This window comes from Cricetulus griseus (genome assembly GCF_003668045.3).
Source record: "Cricetulus griseus strain 17A/GY chromosome 1 unlocalized genomic scaffold, alternate assembly CriGri-PICRH-1.0 chr1_1, whole genome shotgun sequence".
Lineage (NCBI taxonomy): Eukaryota > Metazoa > Chordata > Mammalia > Rodentia > Cricetidae > Cricetulus > Cricetulus griseus.
Genome location: NW_023276807.1, coordinates 140,009,472 through 140,029,672, shown reverse-complemented (window position 1 = coordinate 140,029,672; position 20,201 = coordinate 140,009,472). Strand labels below are relative to the sequence as shown.

General features: G+C 42.6%; 1 protein-coding gene across 3 annotated transcripts in view; it reads right to left on the bottom strand.

Moving 5' to 3' along the window:
* Dcun1d4 (defective in cullin neddylation 1 domain containing 4) overlaps nucleotides 1-20,201 on the bottom strand; it is a 76,349-nt gene that overhangs the window by 38,153 nt on the left and 17,995 nt on the right. For all 3 annotated transcript variants that reach the window (XM_027390880.2, XM_035452482.1, XM_027390882.2), the window contains exons 2-5: nucleotides 15,760-15,830; nucleotides 15,550-15,589; nucleotides 6,470-6,584; nucleotides 3,774-3,865 (exon numbers count right to left, since the gene is read on the bottom strand). In XM_027390880.2, coding sequence (XP_027246681.1) covers nucleotides 3,774-3,865; nucleotides 6,470-6,584; nucleotides 15,550-15,589; nucleotides 15,760-15,830 — 318 coding nt within the window. The remainder of the gene's footprint in view (nucleotides 1-3,773; nucleotides 3,866-6,469; nucleotides 6,585-15,549; nucleotides 15,590-15,759; nucleotides 15,831-20,201) is intronic.

The window sequence follows — 20,201 nt, the reverse complement described above, 5'->3', positions numbered from 1 at the left end:
GTAGGTGTTGCCTTCAGCAATGGGGTCTTGCTGTCAGTTTGTGTAGAACAACTTCAAGTCTTGCAACAGCCTGGGTTGTTTGGGGATTTCCATGAGACCCCTTTTGCCAACAACTCAATTAGATGTAATCTAATTATTGTACCGGAAGTTTCATTTGGTGACATGAGATAGCCGGTTGGGACTTTGATTCCCCCATCATTTGGCAACTTCATCTACAGTGCCTTCATATATGCATGCATTTTAAGAAGCTTCTCCTGTGCCAGGTTTCTGTATTACCCCTCAAATGGCCCTTTATTTTAGTTGTCCCTCCCCGTATCCCCTCCTAACTCACTGTGGGTGGTGTCACCTCTGGGCAGGTAGCCCTGAGTGCTATAAGAAATCATACTCCATGGCCTCTGTATCAATTCCTGCTTTCAGATTCTTGCCTTGAGTGCCTGTCCTGACTTCCCTCAGTGATGGAGTATAACCTGAAAGTTTTAGGCGCCTCCCCAAGTTGCTTTCAGTCATGGTGTGTATCAATGAAACAGAAACCCTAAGAGAGGGATTTTGGTTTTATTTTAGAATAAATCTATCAACTTATCTCAAGAGTAAAGTAGTAACTTTTGTCAAGCAAGGTTAAGTCAAGAATACACCATTGGATTATGCAGGGACCTAAAAGTGGACCTTGAAGGAGACTTAAAATAACAAATGCATCTGTACTTCCAACAATGAGCTATGTGATGCCCTGACTCACTAAGCAGGAGCTGGAGGTAAACTGGGAAAAGCAAATTGTGAGAAAAGTCAAAAATTTAAGTGACATCCCCACTCCTTGCCCCTTTAAACAGGGCCTCTACACATACCTAACTTTTTCCTGATACCCCAAGACCATCACACTGAAGTTCTCATAACCATACCAGGACATACAACTGCAGCAAGAGGCTCTCCTTGAGTCTCTTTGGTAATTTTTAACATATCTTCCAAAAAAACACTTTAGCATTTTTATAAATGCCCATGTCTTTCTTATGTTACCATCTTTCTGGTCTCTAATCTCACTTTCAGAGACCAAAAGACAAATACTACAGAACCTAACTCTAAATAGCCTAAGGGCTATAGTCATGGCCTACAGAAATAACATGACCTACATATGTGAGCTATAATGAAGCACTGTTTAAAACAAAAACAAAAGCCCATGTTACTCCCCCAATTTATTTTCATATTGACTATAGGAATTAGAAGCACCTGATAGACTGTTAATATAAAATTGGCTATTTTCATTCTAATGAAAAGGAAAGCATTTCCATTTTCAAATGGAATTGAAACTAAGCATTGCTTCAACCTTGGCCAATCCTACTTCGACTAATAGAAAATGGTTCCAAATTAGAATGGGGAATAAAACTACAACCAGACACCAGGAAGAAGTCCCAGAAGAGAGGGTTTATTTAGCAAACTTCTGGAATCAGTAACTGAATTTACACTGGTTTGTAAAGGTGAGAAACTCCATCTCAGAATAAGTTAAACCCTGCTGACCTTGGGCTGTGGGCACCAAGGAGCAACAATAGAATGGGGGATCTAGAAAGAAATAGAGATCCACTCACAGAACCAGTTATCCCAGGCCCTACCATGCCTGCCTTCACTTCAGGTTAAAAGGCAGTCCTCAGCACACCTGCTGCTAGGCCATCCTCGAGAAGCCTCCTGGCCTTCTCCCACAGACATCCTAGAGCGCCCCGAAGGCCACCCTGGTGCCTCTCACAGCTTAAGCGTGACCTGCACTTCCAGTTTATGTGCCTGAGATAGTCAAAATGAAGGTGGTGCAAACTGGGCTCTCAGCCATTCCCAATCTGAAGGCATTTTTCCAACTGATAAGGTACACAAGAAGAAAAGGCTAAAAATGGGGTTGAAAGGGCTAAGGGACTATAAACACACACATAAATTCATCCACACAAACGCTGCAAAAATAAGTGACTACAGTAGCCCATCAGGAACCCCAAGGAACATAAACAATTTATTTTTACTTCCAAAATGTCACCTTGTACAGTCAAAGAAAAGCAAGCAAGAAGGCAATTCCATCTTGCCCTCTTAAGAAAAAAACAAAACAATAAAAAGCAGACTCTTTCATTTGCTTTTAAAGAAAAGCAAGTGCATGCACATGCACACGCACACGCACACGCACACGCACACGCACACGCACACACACACACACTAAAAATAGCTGTGCTACTATGCTAGGCTTTGTTTAAATTTCCATATTTTTTTTAAAGATTTTATTTATTTATTATGTATACAACATTCTGCTTCCATGTATATCTGCACACCAGAAGAGGGCACCAGATCTCATAACAGATGGTTATGACCCACCATGTGGTTGCTGGGAATTGAACTCAGGACCTGTGGAAGAGCAGTCGGCGCTCTTAACCTCTGAGCTATCTCTCCAGCCCCAAATTTCCATAATTTTATATTTTCATAAAAATAAATGTGAATCAATATAGGCAATCAAAAGATCTTCCTAATGTAGTAAGAATGTAGAACACCTCTTCATCCACTCAGCCCTTTTCTGAGCCCGTGGAAGCTGTCAATCACTTTTACATCAAATTTTTACATCAAATTAAGCATGTCTTCAAAGACTCCTGTTGTAACAAAACTTGGAAACAGATACGCCCCAATCCCAGAGGTGTTTCTACCAGTGTCCATGTCCTGCACACCAAATCCAGCTGGAACTGTAAAAGGAGAATTCACTAGAAGCACAGGGGTACTTCACAAAGCCTCTACACTCAAGTGTAAACTGAGAGTTGGACTGTTTCCTTGCAGACATTCCCCCCACCCCGCCCCATGCTCATGCCCAAAATAAAGATGTTCTTTCAGTGCACACCTGCAAAGCCTGGGAGAAAATGGTCTCCCTGGGCAGTCTCTGCAGTGAGAGGGGCAAGACTTTCATTAGAGCAAAGGGAAAACAGAAATTCTAAATTTTATACTCAAAGTTGAACAAAACAAGTTATGGTCAAAGTCCTGTGGAAGTGCAGAGTTCTGTGGAAGGCCGTAGGATTGTTAACATAATTCAGGAGCCCCCAACCCGGATTTCATGGTCAGCAAATATTAGTCTAGAACTAACCCCATGGCAGGAAAATGGGTGAGGGCTACTGTGACAGTCAAGGTGGTTGTGCTAAAGTTCAACAGTCAAGTTGAAAAGGCCTAAACTATGGCAAGGAAGATGATAGGTCAAAAACCTACAGCCTGCACTCTGTCTCTATTCTTCCTCTCCCCAATGTCAGTACCAGGCAGTGACCACAAGGCCTAGGCAGCAACTGTGCTGTCCAACCAATTACAGTAAACTGCAAAGAGGCAGCTCAATTTTAAGAAATTTTAAACAAGGCAAACAGTTTCTGCCAGATGATCTTTCAAAACAGAGACACTCAATGCAAGGAAATCCCACTGCACCACAATGAAGTTCAAAACGGCAAAGCTTATTTTAACTTCAACACTTAAACCAAGTGATTAGCCATTATCGGGATTCTAACTAGGTTTCTTAGCAATCCGAAGGCTTGCTCCCAAGTGTATTTCATCTTTTCAGTTCCCTTCTAGTGCTCTGAATTCTTGGACTTAGCTGCTGGCTATAAATAGGATATTCAGTGATTGGCTCCAACTACATCCCTTTCCTCAGCTCTGCCTCTATGCCCCACTCCCCCCACCGCCTCCCCACACACAATTTGAAAGTCCAAGTTTTAAGATTCTATAATCTCCTCTAAGATGCCTCTTATTTTCCTAAGGATCGATTTTTCACAACGCAGGTCATTACCTACCTGCATATTCATAAAACCACTCCAGGCACCGCTTACTGGAGAAGGCTTCTTCTTCAGTCTTTATTCTAGTTGACTCATATTTCCTATACATGCTACAAATTGAAAAAGCAGTTTTATGTTACTTAAGACACTGAGTTCAGGTAGCAGTACTTTTCACTTTGGCATAAACCAGACGTCTACTCAACCAGTGTTTTAAATATATTTTAAAAGTTTTACTCCCTACATTTTCAAGCATAAGCAGTTTCATAACTAGTGCTGAAATACAGCCATATCTTAATAAATAAACAGTAAGGAATTTCAACTATCTTATCAACATCAGTAAGAATTAAATATACTAGTTAATTGATAAACTTGCCTCACTATCTAGAATTCACTATAGAAAGATTCTAAGTAAAAACCTGTCAAGAAATAAGGCATTCATAATGACCCTTAAAAAAACACTAATTACTCCTATCGGTCCATTAAATTCCTCTGACTTCTGTGTCATGAAAATCAGTTTAAGCCCAGGCACAGGCTAAGGAGTAATTTGTCAGTAGTAAGTTAGGCCAGAAAACATTGAGCAAATAAAGAGAAATATCAACTCCTGTCCAAGCTTCTAGAACAAAACTAATGCAGGTGCAAGGCTGAAAGAAGTCTCTTGGGAGAGAGAGAACAGCTCCCTGGATCCTGGTGCTCCATCGCAAGCCTGCTGGACAGCCTGAGCTGGAGATTGGATTTCGAAGCAGAGCAGCCTCCTGTGACTCAGGAGTCCCTCATCTTGTGACAGGCCTGAGGGAGGTGTCCCACATGGGACAGACAGGGGCAGGAGCTTCAAATGTGACTTGCTAGAGAACGGGTATATATTTTAACTCATCACATATATTCAGATGTATTAATATTCGTGGATATAATTTTATTCATATAATAATATAAAGATCATAGACAATTCTCTATCTTAGTAAATTTATTCATGAACATTTACTTGTGACACAGACAATGACTAATTACCGGGTGCAGACTTCTGATAGAAATTCTGGCAGCTATCATTGCTAGAACATCCTACTGGAAGGTATTGAGTTATTGAGACTACAAACCCCACGGTTTCCTTCTTCTACATAAATCAGTGGATACTAGCCAAGGGTTCAAAGGGGCTGAGCATTCCTATCTTAGCTCCAAGCCTGTAATTCAATAAATTTGTAGTTCTCCCATATGGCAATACAAGGGAAGAATTCCCTAAAAATAAAACTTGCCTAAGAACATACAATGGAAAAAGAATGCAGCAGCTAAAAGAAACAAAATATTGGTGCACATTATCATACAGATGAGCCTCAAAAGCATTATGCTAACTTCTTATGCTAACTATAAGAAGTGAAACACAGAAGACCAAATACAAGAGTGGTTGCCTGGGGCTGGAAGTGACTGGCTGGGACGGTGGGAATGTTTCAACACTGGATTGTAGTGATAGCGTATCCAACTCAAAAACCAAACCAAATTATACACTTAAAATGTATCAACTTAATGGTATGTAAATAAAGTTATTAAAAGGCCGAAAATCAAACTCAAAACCTGCACCTGAACTGCCAGCTTTTAAGCTGGTTTTTTTCATAGTCCATTAGTATCATACCAAGTTATACTGAAAAAAAAATTGCAATACAGAATGCCACATGAGTGTTGGAATTCATCAGTTCCCTGATGGAAGGTACTCAGTTTCATAAAATTGAAAACCACTGGCCAGAAGACAGCTGGTGATTATCGTAAAAATCACTCTCTCCTAAATAACATTTTCTGCTCAGATATTAACTGTGGCATTACTTTCATTTTTGCTGTCTGTCTCTGCTCCTCCAACTGAGTTGTAACAAATGAAGCATTGCAGCAAGACACAAAAACCATCTAAGTCCCTCCATTTAAAGACGAAATGCTGCCCACTGATGAAATGACCCACACAGTGGGAATGGGGAAAGATTGAAAAAAAACAGGACTAGACACTTGTCATGTGATAAAAGAAAAAGTTACTTATTAAGATCAAGGCAAAACAATAAAGATACCTAAGAAAAACATTTACTAGTCCTTTGGCAACACCATAATTAACATGTGACTTGTCTGGATGTGATTTAAGTAACCTTGCTTGTCCATTTTCATTAAATGCTCAGCAATATGAGAAGAAACTTGGACTGGCTGATACTCTGGGTGGGTAAGCTGCCACACTCTGGTCCTGTGCCTGCAGCTAGTGAGACCCTCTCCAAAGGACAGACACCCACTGTGACAAGCTTTCCCAGGCTCTGCCAGCCAGGCATCAATGGAAAGCTGATGCCATTCCAGTTTCAGAGAATCAACTGATTAAAATAAAACTAAAGGCAATGCCTTTAATCCCATTATTCGGGATGCAAAAGCAGGCAAATCTCTGTGAGTTCAAGGCTGGCGTGGTCTTTAGATCAAGTCTCAAGACAACCAAGGTTACACAGAGAAACACTGTCTCAAAAAACCAAAAAGATAAGACTATAATTTCTAAAAGCTCAAATTGCCTATTTTCTTTTGGTTCCACAAAGCAAGACATACAATAAGCATCATTAAATAATTACATGTGGAAATATCACCCATAGAAACAAAGAATATTTCAGTCAGCACTTGCATTCAATGAAGCCCCTTGCTGCAGGAGTCAGACCTGTACACCTCCATGAGAGTGCCCTTGACCTGGGTTGATGGCCTCTGCACTCTACCTGTCATGCCTGCTTTTCTTGGCAGATAAGTCATCTCCAGAGGCAGGTCTTCTCTTTTTCCTTGGTGGCATCACTTTACTAAAGCAGTCTGAAGAACTGCAAGACCGCAGGCTTCCTACAGAACAAAGCCGGACAACACAAAATTAAGGCACAGCACACACTAACTTCCAAACAGTGTCACTGCTAAATAACTAACCCCCGTGGCCTGCCTACTCTATAAAGTGGTTAGATGTTATCAGTCAACACCATTACAGAGAGAAAATGGGTTTTAGTTCCTCTTAGAGGAAATGTTATATCAAGAAATAAACCTTGCCATTACATGAGTGAATACCCCCCACTACCCCAAATCGCAACAGAAACAGAAGTGAGCTTTACTGGGAAGATCACGCACACGGAAATCACCGAGATGCCCTGCTTCTTACATGTTAACACTCCTTCAAGACAAACTGTCTTGCCATCACATACACATACTTCATGAGGCAAGCAAACTAACCAGTAACCCTGCCTAAATATACACAAGCACACCAGTCCTAACACAAGCTTCAAGGGATGTTGTTGAGGGAGCAGATATCTGACTTCAAAACAGAAGTTTCACAGTAACTGTTCCTTGTTTCTGCCACTTGCAAATGACTGTTACCTCCAAAAAGGGCTTCAGAAAGTGTAACGGTAACTCAGAAAAACTATGAAAATCTGACAATATTCAGTAACACTGGAGATAGATAGATAGATAGATAGATAGATAGATAGATAGATAGATAGATAGATGTACACACACACACACACACACACACAGAGGTATGCTGCAGGTCCTGTTTTTAACCCTTACATACATTCACTCAGTTAAGCTAATGAAAAGGACTATGAAGACAGGCCCCACTCCCTCAGTAGAGAAGAAAGGAGAGAAATGAGGTAGGTGGTAAAACTAGGATCCAATCTGGGCAGTCTCACTGCAGTCTGTCTTAAACCATACTTAGAAGATATTAAATACCCCATTTGGGCTCACAGATATGCCAGTTAGTTCTCACAAGAACCCTACACATGATAGGCAATGGCAATTCTCTACATAAGAGCTGGGAGGAACCACTGCTCAGCACTTGGGAGACTTCCCAAGGTCTCGAAAATGACTGTACATCATTCCTCCATCCCTCCTTCCTCAAACCATAGTTGAAAGGCTGTGGACAGCCATGCTGGAAGCATGCTAGGCTATGGTAATCTGCTTTCAATGGACACTCAGCTCTTCAGCTAACACTGTAGTCTGGGCAACTGCTAACCTATTTTAGGTCTCTTAGTTATTCATCATTTGAAGAATGAGAAAAGTTCTCTCTTTTGCCCTCTCACAATTTTCTTGAGAATAAACATCCACTCAACAAACACTTGATGACGCACACTGTGTGTAGGTGTGTGCAGCTGAAGGGTAAGGAAACTGGTGGTCAGTGGCAAAGCCAGCTCTCGGCCATTGTAAACATCAAACTCTGTAACCAAGTCAAAGGAGAGTCTGGGGTATGGGGAGAGGCCACTGTGCAAGAAACAAAGGCTTAAACTACATTTGGTAAAAAGCTAGGATGATGGATGGAGGCCAGATCACAATCAATTGGGAGATATGAGAGACAAGGCAAGAGTGGTCAGCAGCCAGTCACAACCTGCTGGGAACCAAATCCCAGGTCACTGTTAGGCTTCTACCATTCTGCAACATTTCCTAGATGATATGCTTTCAGGGTCTCCTAAATGGACTCATGCCCAGAGCTGGGACTGTACAGTCCCTGGGTGTCAGAGCTGCTTGCTCCCTCAGTCCAGAACCCAGCAGGCTTGGGCAAATCACACCCAGCAACCTTGCCTGGAGCCTAACTGTCCAAGAGTATAAGGTTCCTCAGATATGCAATGTTCTCTCTACCTCTCACAACAGCAGCTGCGAAGAGGAAAAGAGCCCGGGGAGGGGGAGTGCCTACCACCCCCCACACACTCATTCACCTTCCCTACTGAGAAGAGTCCTGGTCACAAACCACACCACAATGTACTCAAAGGCTTAAACACTGCAGCGACCTAAGCTCGTGTACACGATGGCACAGAGGACAACATTATCCTTGCTCATGGATGCCTCGGGTAGGCCCGTAGAAGGAAAATGTTGGTGCTACCTGGTTGTAGAATCTGAAACAGTGTCCAGAACTGGGAGCATGCATTGCCACTGCAAGTGGGCTTCCACCATCCTAGATACGGACACACAAGAGGGACAGACAGTTCCTTCCAGGAGCATCTGGTCTGGCAGCAGCCTTTCCCTCCCACGATATTTACAGAACACAGGAAAATGCACTTATCTCCTCAGTCCACAAGAAATGAGCACTTGAAAATAACATCTCCTCCAATAAAATGTAATTCACTAGCTCCTTTAGCACTGGCTTCTTTAGAAACAGCAGTACAACGTCTGTTTTCACTCATCCTACTCACCAACAGTCGTGCATATTGGGTAAGCACACAACACCTTAAGTCAACTAATTTTCTTGCCAAGGAATGCTTTCCATGGTAAGTTTCACGTAACAGTATGTATCTCTTATCTGTGTAGGCCTTACTCATATCCTCAAGTTTGGAGTCTTACTTAAAATTTTTCTCTCCTAGCTAAGAGACATGACTTTCTTTCTTCGATCTTTCTGCTCTGAGTATTGGCATAGTAACTGTTACCGGCCATTTTCCACAGATAAGCCGCACCTATTCATCTCTGAGAACCACAACTCTGCCCGTGCATAGCTGCTTCAGAGCACATGTGGGGATGACACGACTCAGAAAGAACTCTCCAGGTTACAGGAAAAGCAAGGTTTTGCACATTTTCTTAAAAGAACAATTTCCCAACAAGACCTGAGTCTACAACATACACAGGTTCTGCTGCACACCTGCTTTCGGCCTCCTCTGCTCCTTCTCTTGCCCAGTAGATCACAAGCAAGAGAATCTGCTAGGACATTTTAAAGTACACATACATGTGTGCATATTGGGCAGGAGTGGTCAGTGCCTGTTATTTCAGCCTGTAATCATAACACTCAGGAGGCTAAGACAGAAAGGTTGCAAGTTCAAGACCAATCAATACTGGCTACCTAAGCGAGTTCAAGGCTAGTTTGAGGTAAAGATCAAAACAACAACAACAAAAATAGACTTGTAGCTCCTGTTTGGTTATCCTGATTTCACTGACTCTGAAATGACAGCTGGGGAACCTGCATAGGACCCAACTAGGCCCTCTGAATGTTGGGTAACCATTGTATGTCTTGGGTGTCTATGGGGTCCACTGGCAGTGGGACCAGCATTTATCCCTAGTGCTTGAACTGGCTTTTTGGAGCCCATTGTCTTTGGAGGGTACTTTGTTCAGCCTATATAGAGGGGGAAGGGCCTTGGTCCTTCCTCAAAGAGATGTGCCAAACTTTGTTGACTCCCCATGGGAAGCCTTACCCTCTCTGCGGGGGCGGGGGGGGGGGGGGAGGAGGAGGAGGGGAACTCGAATTGGTATGTAAAATAAGAAAAAAATTGTTTTAAAATAAAAACAAATGATTTTTTAAAATGCAGGATAGGAAAAAGGTACAAGGAAAAGGAAAAGGAAAAAGGTGGTTTCCTGTTGGGTTCACTTGTATATATATAGCAAATATAATAATTTATGATAGTAAAAAGATACTTTGAGTTCCTTAGACAATTAAATATTTACTGAATAATGTGTTCCTAAAGCATGCATAAATCAAGCTGCTTAAAATCAAACCATTTCCAGACACCTGAAACACCTACGATTAGATAATGTACCATCATTTCTGATTTATCTCCACATTCGTCAGCAAAACTGACTTCATGTTTACTGGCAATAGAATGCTTCTTTAAAAAAATACTTAAATCTAAATGAGTGTTCTACAAATTTTTATTCATTTATCTCAATAAATTTAGGCTCCAAAGCTTACATATTTCAATTTATATCTTTACCTACTTTTTTTTTTCTGAACTCCTATTAGCCTGTTTGCTTCAGGAAATGAGTTACAACTCACCTGACATTTTAGGTGGAAGGGATTTACCACAGCTTTACCACACTCACAGTTACACAGCATTTCTCTTCCCTACAGCATGGACTCAGAACCTCACACAAGCCAGGCAAATGCTCTACTGCTGACCAGGACCCCAGCCCTTGAGGTCTATAAGACAGGGTTTTTCTATATGGCTCAGGCTGGCCTTGAACCCTCAATCCTTCTGCCTCAGCCTCCAGAATGCTGAGACTACAGACACAAGTTTCTTCTAAATGGTATGGCATTAAAATAATCATTAAAGAGATAATGAAAATCAAACTTAGGACTAGCAAGATGGTGCATCCCGTAAAGGGATTTGTCATGAAAACTTGACAACCTGAGTCTGATTCCCCAGAATCCACATAAAGGTGGAAGGAAATTTCAAACCTATTCCAGGAAGTTCTCTGGCCTCCACACATACACATACACAAACACATACACACACCACACACATATACACACACCACAAACACACACCATACACACATACACACATACCACACAATACACACACCACACATACTACATACCCCCACACACATTATACACTACATACCAACAAACACACATACACACATACACACACATACACCACAAACACACAAAACTTTAAAACCCAATTGTATATAAAGGTTTTTCTCTAAAACTTCAGATTTCACTTTGGGGGGGGTAGTATTTCAAGAGAACAAATTATATTTTATTTTTTCAATGAAGTCAATTAATATAGTCTTCCTTCCCATACTAATCAGTTTAAATACCTGTCCCAGAAAGGCAAGTTTTAATGGCAACTTGAGGACACCTGAATCGTCCCCCTGCTTGCTGTTTTCCTAACAGTTTAGCATGCTTGGCATGCTATTCTGAACCGATGCCTGAGCAGATCCTTCTGTCTTCCAGTGATCACAATCACCTTACTTGATCAGGCTCAGCAAGAGTCCCTGTTAGAGTTAATCTCTCACAAGATCTGGCAACTTGTGTGCCCAGTTACCAGTCATCCCCAAAGAGGAGGGAAAGGCTGTTTCTGACTTGTCCAAACTGAACCACATGTTCAAAACGCACACCTCACTCTACCTTGCTCATTCTAGTGAGCCTGCTGTCCCAGGGCTCATTTCATAACACTTCTGGCAGCTCATTCTGCCCCACCCACCAAGTGTTTTCATGAAGCTCACTGCAATGCTCACTCAATGTCAGAGATTTCACAGTTTAATATAAATACACAGCGTTCTTAAGACATCCCACCAGCATCTAGGGTTGTATTTCATTTTCTTCAACACCTCAGTGAATTATCTGTTCACATAAAACTAATAATTTTTAAAAGAACAAAATTTTCCTACTATTTTTTGTTTGTTTTTCCAAGACGAGATTTCTCTGTGTAGCTTTGGAGCCTATCCTGGCACTCGCTCTGTAGACTCGCTGGTCTCGAACTCACAGAGATCTGCCTGCCTCTACCTCCCGGGTGCTGGGATTAAAGGTGTGTGCCATCACCACCCAGCAGTTTTCCTACTATTTAAGACAAAGAAATTCCTTTTCTTTTGCCTCTAAGTAACACTGACTCTGATGTGTATGATCATTTTCCTGCCCTCCACCCTGCTGTGTTTTTCTTCTGTTAATTCAGTTCTCTGTTTCAAGGCTACTTTTCCTCATCCTCATCTCCCTATCTCCCTTGTGAAGATCAGAAGCACAAGGCAGGGCATGAGATGCCTCACCTTCTGGCAGGGTCTGGGCTCTTCCACACACGATGATTATGGATGGTGCTCAAACTCCTGCAGGACCAAGACAGTCAAAGAAACACACACTTGCTCACATCTCCAAGCCTCACTGTTTTCCACTGTCTGACTTTTACAATGTATGCTGCAGAGTAGGAAACACAACAGATGCCACAGCCAGATAGACTGTGGTGATAGACTAGTAACAAGCTCTAGTCCGGGAAGACAGCTCAATGGGTAAAATGCTTATCCTACAAATATGAGGACCTGATTTTGGATCCTCAATACCCACATAAAAAGATGAGCATAGTGGCATGTGTCTGTAACCTTGGCCCCAGGGGAATAGACAAAGACAGCAGATCTGGGTGCTTGCTGGCTAATCAAGTCTAGATAAAACCAATGAGCTCAAGATTCAGTGAGACACCCTGTTTTAAAAAATAGGGAGGAGAAGCAAGTGAAGATATCTTGATGTTAACCTCTGGCCCCTCCATGCACAGCCACACAGCATACCTTGCATTCATCTGTACACACACACACACACACACACACACACACACACACACACACACGCACACATTATACACAAACACCATGAACATACACACACACAAGCACCTATAAACATATACATACTCCATGACCACATACACATACACATGTCCACACATATCATACACACATGAGTACACACAGAAGATGATCACCAATCAATACTGTCCAGGTACTCAGACACAGCTGGGGACCAAGGGGCAGACAAGTGGCCAGGGCCAAACATGCTTTCCTTCATCACCTTCCTTAATTAAAACTTACAGTTATCATATTGCCATTTTTAAGTTAAACATTTAGATATGAAAGTACTATGGTAACAATTACTCATTTAAATCTGGACTCCAAAATTAACTATATAATATTCATAAGTCAGAAATAAGGTGTTGTTACCACAGCTAAGATAATACAAAATTCTATTTTAAAAACTAAAACTAAGGAGGGCCTAGGCCCTCCCCCAAATGATAAGACAGACTTTGAAGGTTCCCTGTGGAGGACCTCACTATCCCTGGGGATGGGGTGGGGGTGGGTTGGGGGGTTAGTAGGGAACATGGGAGGATGGAGGGTGAGAGAATGGGGGATGGAGCCTCTAAAATAAAAAGTAAATAAAAAAAATATTTAAAAAACTAAAACTACACCACCAACTGTTAAACCTAAAAAAAAAAAAAAAAATCTTCATGATCACCAACAGTTTCAAGTAGAGAGTTGTGTTTTTCTCTTTAATTATTAACTTGACCCTGGAGATATTATTCAGTATTACTGAAAATAGCTGAGAGTTAAGCTCAAGCATACAAATGCACATCAAGAGGCTGGAGAACATACGATATGTGCATGAATTGAACAATTAAGCAGCAATTTAAAAAGAGAACAGACCCTTTCAAAATGTGCTGCTGAAAATGGACTGTCTTCCACTGACCTCCTCAACACACCCAGCACAGTCTGTTCCCCAACCCCTCCTCCCCTGCCTGGTCTAACTGGGGATCCAGAGCAAGGAAGCTGAGCAGAGAGCCCAGCTACTCTGAGAAGCCCCATACCCCAGCAGAGCAGGAAGCCTTCCCATCGCAGGGCTGGTGCACAGCACACAGCAGGTGTGTCAGCCTGGACCTGGTGAGTACTGAAAAGCCAGCACCTTCCAACAGACTATTTCTTCAAACTCCATCTTACGCTTAAATTTCAAGTGATTCTGAATCAATCTGGGAAGAGGATATGAGTGAGGTCCGCATGTCAACAATCTACCATTAAATGACAAATCAAATACCATGGATGCTTCAGAAAACACAACCATGTATGCATGCATGAAACCATCCGGGGAAAAACAATATACAATTGAGTACCGGGGAAAGAGGCAGATTGGGAGATCCCATCTCCATTCACTCCATTCACTCTGGTGCCACGCAAATGTCTTCAACAAGCTGGGGCCTGAATGTAACCCTCCAAAAGTCATATGCTGACATCCAATCCCCAAAGTACTGGGATGGAAAGCTGGGGTCTCTAGGATTGACTGTGTCACAGGGGTGAAACCCTGATGACTGAGAATCAGGCCTCATGAAAGAATCCTGCACAGTGCCTCCTCTCCTGAACATAACCGCAGCAAAAGGCCACCAGGGGAACAGGTCCTCACCAGACAGGGATCTGATGCTGCCTGCCTCTCCAGCCTCCAGAACCGAGAGTCAGACATGACTACTTATAAATCATGTCTAGGGTGTTCTGTTGGAGTGGCCATGTAGAACTGTGATAATTTTTCTATTTTACAATACATTCTAATATTTTTGCTACAAATTTTGTAGCTGTAGATAAAATGCATGTTTGTGAAGTTTAGAGTCATGAGGCTTAGAGAAGTGGTTCTCAGGGTGTGGTCCCCTGGTCAGTTCTATCATAGCCTGGGTGCCAGTCAGATGGGCAAACACTGAGGCCATACCCCAAACTTACAGAAGAAGCTAAAGTAAGGAAATCATAATGCTGCTTGAATCTTGAAGACCATGGGTCTAGAGCACAACTTTAAGAACCAGGTGTCCACTTTCCCAGTCAGGAACCCTCAGTGTTGGGTCTCAAACCCTGAACAAAAGGCTAACTGAGGTGCCTATTAACATATCAAAGTTGACACTGGTCCCCAGGTTCTCCCAGCATCCCTCAGTCCCTACCTGTTACAGGGTGCTCCTGGCTGTCATACCCCACCCCCAAACTTCTCCAGGCCAGAGATTGGGTTGAGCTGTCCTTCCCTCAGCTGTGATTCCTCGATAACCTCCTGTTTGGACTCTTGCCCTCTGCTCCTGGTTCCCCTCTCTCCCTTTCCCCTCCCTTCTTTCATGTCATGGCCCAGTTGAGCTGACAGGTCATGTCCACTCTGGACACTTCCGGATGCCTCTGTCTAAGCTATCCCTCTTATCTACAATAAACCTTCTCCTCCAACATACCTAGGAGCAGTCATGTCCTCCTTTTATTTCTTTTTTTTTTTTTTTCATTCACTCAGGACCTCCACAGACACAAACACTTTCCCACCTTTCAAACCACTCTACTGTGCAACTGAAGAAGGCCTTCAAGCTGTGTTACCAGCACCTTTCAGCACGAGCTGAGACACTTCGGTAAGGAAAAGGACTGCTCCTGAAACCAACTAGAGTATCTTCAGGCCCTCTGAGCACTATCACAACCCAGAGCTTCGGGATAGATTCCCTGCTGGGAAGGCAATGTACCATGACAGCCTTTTCACCCTGGTCCTCAACAGTGACAACTTGTTAACTGAGGCCACCACTTCCCTCTCACAGTGATACCTCAGCATGCTTACTTGAAAGTCAGTGGTGTTCCCATTTACCTGTTTGGTGATCGTCTTGGCCAACGTCTTCTGTCAGATTCTGTAAGAAATATGATCGTTAGCTCCAAGAAACCGCATACCCTACAGCAAGCGCAAACACTCAGTACTTTCATAAGCAACTGATAAGCACAGCATAAATTCTCTTATTAAATGCACTTGCACAAAGGGGCTGCTTCAAAGCGGCAACTGTATCATTAAAGACTGACTTACTAGCTTGTTAAGGGTATGGTAGATCTTATGAATGTTTGCCAGTGTTGAGAGATGAGAGTTCAGCTGAAAGTCTTTAAAAGAAAAGGGAAAAAAAAACAAATCAGTATTAGCTGGTTCTCAGACAGTAAGAAATTTCAAAAGGTCAAAAGTAAAGGGAAATAGTTGTTTCCATGCCTCAATTGACAGGATACTTACAAGTAAACAACAACATGCAACTACTGACTCAGCCCCCACAAAGAAGTTCTGATCCTAAGTCCAACCTCCAACCAAACGCTAAAATTCATGGGAGTTCAACTCTAAGGTAAAAAGAAAACTACTGCAGTGGCTGCAAAATCCTGCCAGCCCAACCTGCGTTTCCCAGGAAGATAAAAATAATGTTCGGAACTCAAGTGAGCCACTCAAATAGAAGATGGCTCAGATCCCAGAGGAAATGGGCTCCCTTTCCCGTCCTTCCCCAGAATTTTGGTATGATAAGCACACGCCCAGCCGGAAAATGACAGGATGGTGTCCCGATATTCGGCACTTTAAACCCTTACAGTGTGTTTCTTCCGTGGCTGATTATACAGTACTATCCCGGGAATCTAGAGCCCTCCACCTCCCCTTAAACACACAGCTAGAGAACTGTTACTCACAGAGCACAGAGCACTGCAGGCCCTGCAACAGTGGAGAACGCCACAGATTCAAATGTCGCACTCCTGAGGAAGCAGCCCTCATGCAGAAAGCAACCATGTACCAACTCTAACCGCTACAGGACTGCATGCTATGTCAGGCGTGAGACACTCCAGAGGCTGCTCCATGCCAGAACCTTGCATAGTACAAATGCAGTACACTACCAGGGTTTGGAATTCCCCACCTCAAATGTGTTTATAAGCAAGGATATAGCTCAGTGGTAGAGTCCTAATGGAGCATGTATGAAGCCCTAGGTCAATCCCTAGCACCACACACGCACAGACAAGACTGCATAAAGTATGTCCACATGCATATATGCATACTATACAAAGGAGCTGAAAATATCAATTGATATTTGAGAAAGTATCAGTAAATATCGTTCTAAATTACAGGATTTACACTAATCCCATTTCTTTCCTATCACAAACATTAGACTGAAAGTGGTTTAGAAAAGACACTCTTGGAGTCACACCGTTCTATATCACTTCACCATTATCACTGGGGACATGCACCAGATGTAGAGTGCACACCCAGAGGTCAGATTCGACCCTGTGAGCTGTCTGCTGGACTGGACCTGCTGTGCTTCCATCTGTCAAACAGGCTCACTTGCCCAAGGAATCCATACGTGGGCAGCCCTACAGGGCTGGGAGCCAGGCAACAAGACGTCCCTGACATTCACAGGTGGGCACAGGATCAGATGACATACATGCACACTTGCATGGCTCTAGCAGTCACTGCCATCTAGAACCTCTAAAGAGGCCTTAAAGATGGACTCCTGGCCAGGCATGGTGGTGTTCCCCTAAAATCCCAGTGCATTGGGGGAGGGAGGGGCATAGCATGTTCAAGACCCAATCTTAGAACCACAAACAAACAAAAGCTAAGACTCCTGTTAATTGTTTGAATCTGAATAATCTAGCCATTAAGGTAAATGGCACAGGATCAATCCAGACGATCAATTTAGCACACCTATACTGCAAAGGCTCCAAAAGGTATACAGGGTGAGAATGTACATATGTACACGTGTGTAGTATATATGTACATATATATATATGTACATATAGTATATATATATATATATAGTATATATACCTACTCATGTTTATACTTAATAAAAATGGACAGTGTCTCCAAGCTAGAAACAACTGTGCTCACCTGGCCTACAAGAGGCTGTGGGAGGTGAAATAGACAACTCTCAAATCCTTCTGGGAAACCACAACCATCTCGGTGTTCTAAACAAACAGGAAAACAGGCCAACACATTCCATTACCACTTTGCTCCCACCCCACCCCAAAGTCAAAGCTGAGACCATGGATTATCTTACCACTGAGGACAACAGAAGGGAAGGCAGAAAGGATGTGTCAAGGGCCAGCACACATGTAGCACGAGTGCATCCCCGTGGCCACATATGTCACTTCATTAGCCTGCTGTTCAGGTCATGCCAGACTTTACATAAGAGTGCCTACACAAACTAAGGTTGTTTAACCTCCTCTTTTCCTGTAGTAAAGATGGAAGATGTACAAGAGAAGAAGCAAGTTATCCTTACAATGAGTCCCCACTTTCATGAGCTACTACACCCTTCCCTGGCCTCTCAGTGTTTTCACACCAGTCCACAAATCCTTTTCTTCCAATTCACACCTATCTCCCCTCTACACTCAACCCAGTTCACAGGGGCACAAGCCAAAGGCAACACTGTGCTTTACGTTCTGACCGTGGAGTCTAGAAGTTGGTTCAAATCACCAGTCAACCAGTTCTAGTTAATTCAACCTAATTATCAACTCGATCTATAAAGAGAAACAAGTTACCCTGTATAGTGTTGTAAGGATGAAACTAGGCAACTGGCTGCCTACACAATGCTGAGATGGGGCAGGCCCCAACCACAATGCCTGGAATACTCAACTAAAACTATCAACTCCACACCAAGCAAGCAGACAATAGTTTCTGTTTAAGTAGGTCTAACTCCAAAGATCTATCAAAGCATCAAAGATGCCAAAGTCAGAGCTCTCTGTGACTGAGCCAAGTGGCCTGACACTACTCCAAAACCTATGACAGCATTGCTATGCATAAAAGTGTAGACAGAGACATACATAGTGGCGGTGGCAGGAAATCTCCACACCCTGGGAAAGACACAGAAATGCTTACAATTACATTCTACATAAGTGTTTCACTTCACTAAAGGCGATAAAAGGGTCCATTTCACAAGTCACATACTATGTCAATTATCCATTTCCATACCAAATTCCTACTGCAACCACCAGGTTGTCACAGCACTCAAAAAGGAAAAACAGACAAAACCAATAACATGAATAGTCCTTTAGTCTCATAGCGTAAGTTAAGAAGACATGAATTTGGCAGGAAAAAAATAGCAATAAAAGATAAATTCACAAAGGTTAACAGATACTGGATTTATGGTTCAACTGTTCCATGCTCAGGGCAAGTAATAGACCTTGAAATCTAAAATAGATTTGACATCCTTAAGGCAAAGATGTAAGGGTAAAGATCAAACGCTTTACAGGGAATAAATTCAGGAAAGTACTAACAGATTCATAAAAAGCTCCGGCTCATCTTTCAATTCCAAAGGATAAATGCAAGGTTAAGTCAACTGTACTCCATGATCCAAAAGGCTTTCCACAGCGAACAGTGGTGGTCTCACTGCAGGTGACAGGCACCCCTCTACAGCCCACATTAAGGCCACAATCAGCTCTGCACAGCACAGCCTGCCTGATAAAAACTCACCTACATTACCTTCTGGGTATTTTCAAAACCACCAACAAATGCCGACTGGGTATGAAAATGTCATTTGATTGCATTACTATTTGCTGTGATCTGTGCAAGATGAAAGGGAAAGGGAGGGCTCAGACCACTCCAGTATCCCACTGCAGATGCAGAGCTCGACAACGGAGCACTGACATATGAGTACTAGGCATCAGATGATTTGGGTTAAGTTCAGACATGACTGTCAGTCACACAATTTAATGTCTAATAGTTTAAACATCTGTGAGGATCAGAAACAATTTAAATGCACAATAAACAAAATCCTTCCTTCCACCATAATGCCAATTGTGAAATATAATTGAGGTCTCAATTATATTAGCATCAAAAAGCAATAATACACATAGGAATAAACTTTGAAATGTGAAATAGAAATGCAGAAACAGTCAAGTTTAGTGAAAGACATAATTGTAGAGATGGTTATTTCTGGAAGGGAAAATGCCAACAGTGTGAAGCAATGGCTTATCCCTTCAGTAAACTACAAATTAAAAGCAACCAAATTCCTATTCTGCCTGTCCTGCAGTTTTTCACCCACCACACCCTTCTACTCCCACGGCCATCTCCTACCTCCATGGCTATCCCCTACACCTGGAAAAAAAAATACAGTAGGTAAAAGGAAGGGAAGGCTTAGAACCAATTCTGAGACCAAAGATGCCAGCCCTGCCAAGCAACTGCTGAAATGAACAAGGAAGAACCTTCTCCTCCAGTATCAGTATGAAGAAGTCTGGAGCAGAGGCAAAGAAACTGTTGAGGGGCAGAATACATGTGTCTGGGGCTTTGTGGGTCCCATGGATTTGTGTTGCAACTACTTGGCCACTGCAGCTCAAGTGCAGATAACTAAGACACAAAGAGGTAAGGTTGTTTTCCAATAAAATGTCATTTGTAAAAACTAGGTGGTGAGCAGATGCAGGCTGATCTCTGTGAGCTCAAGGCCAGCCTGATCTACAGAGAGTTTCAGGACAACCTCCAAAGCTACAGAGAAACCCTGTCTCAAAAACAAAAAA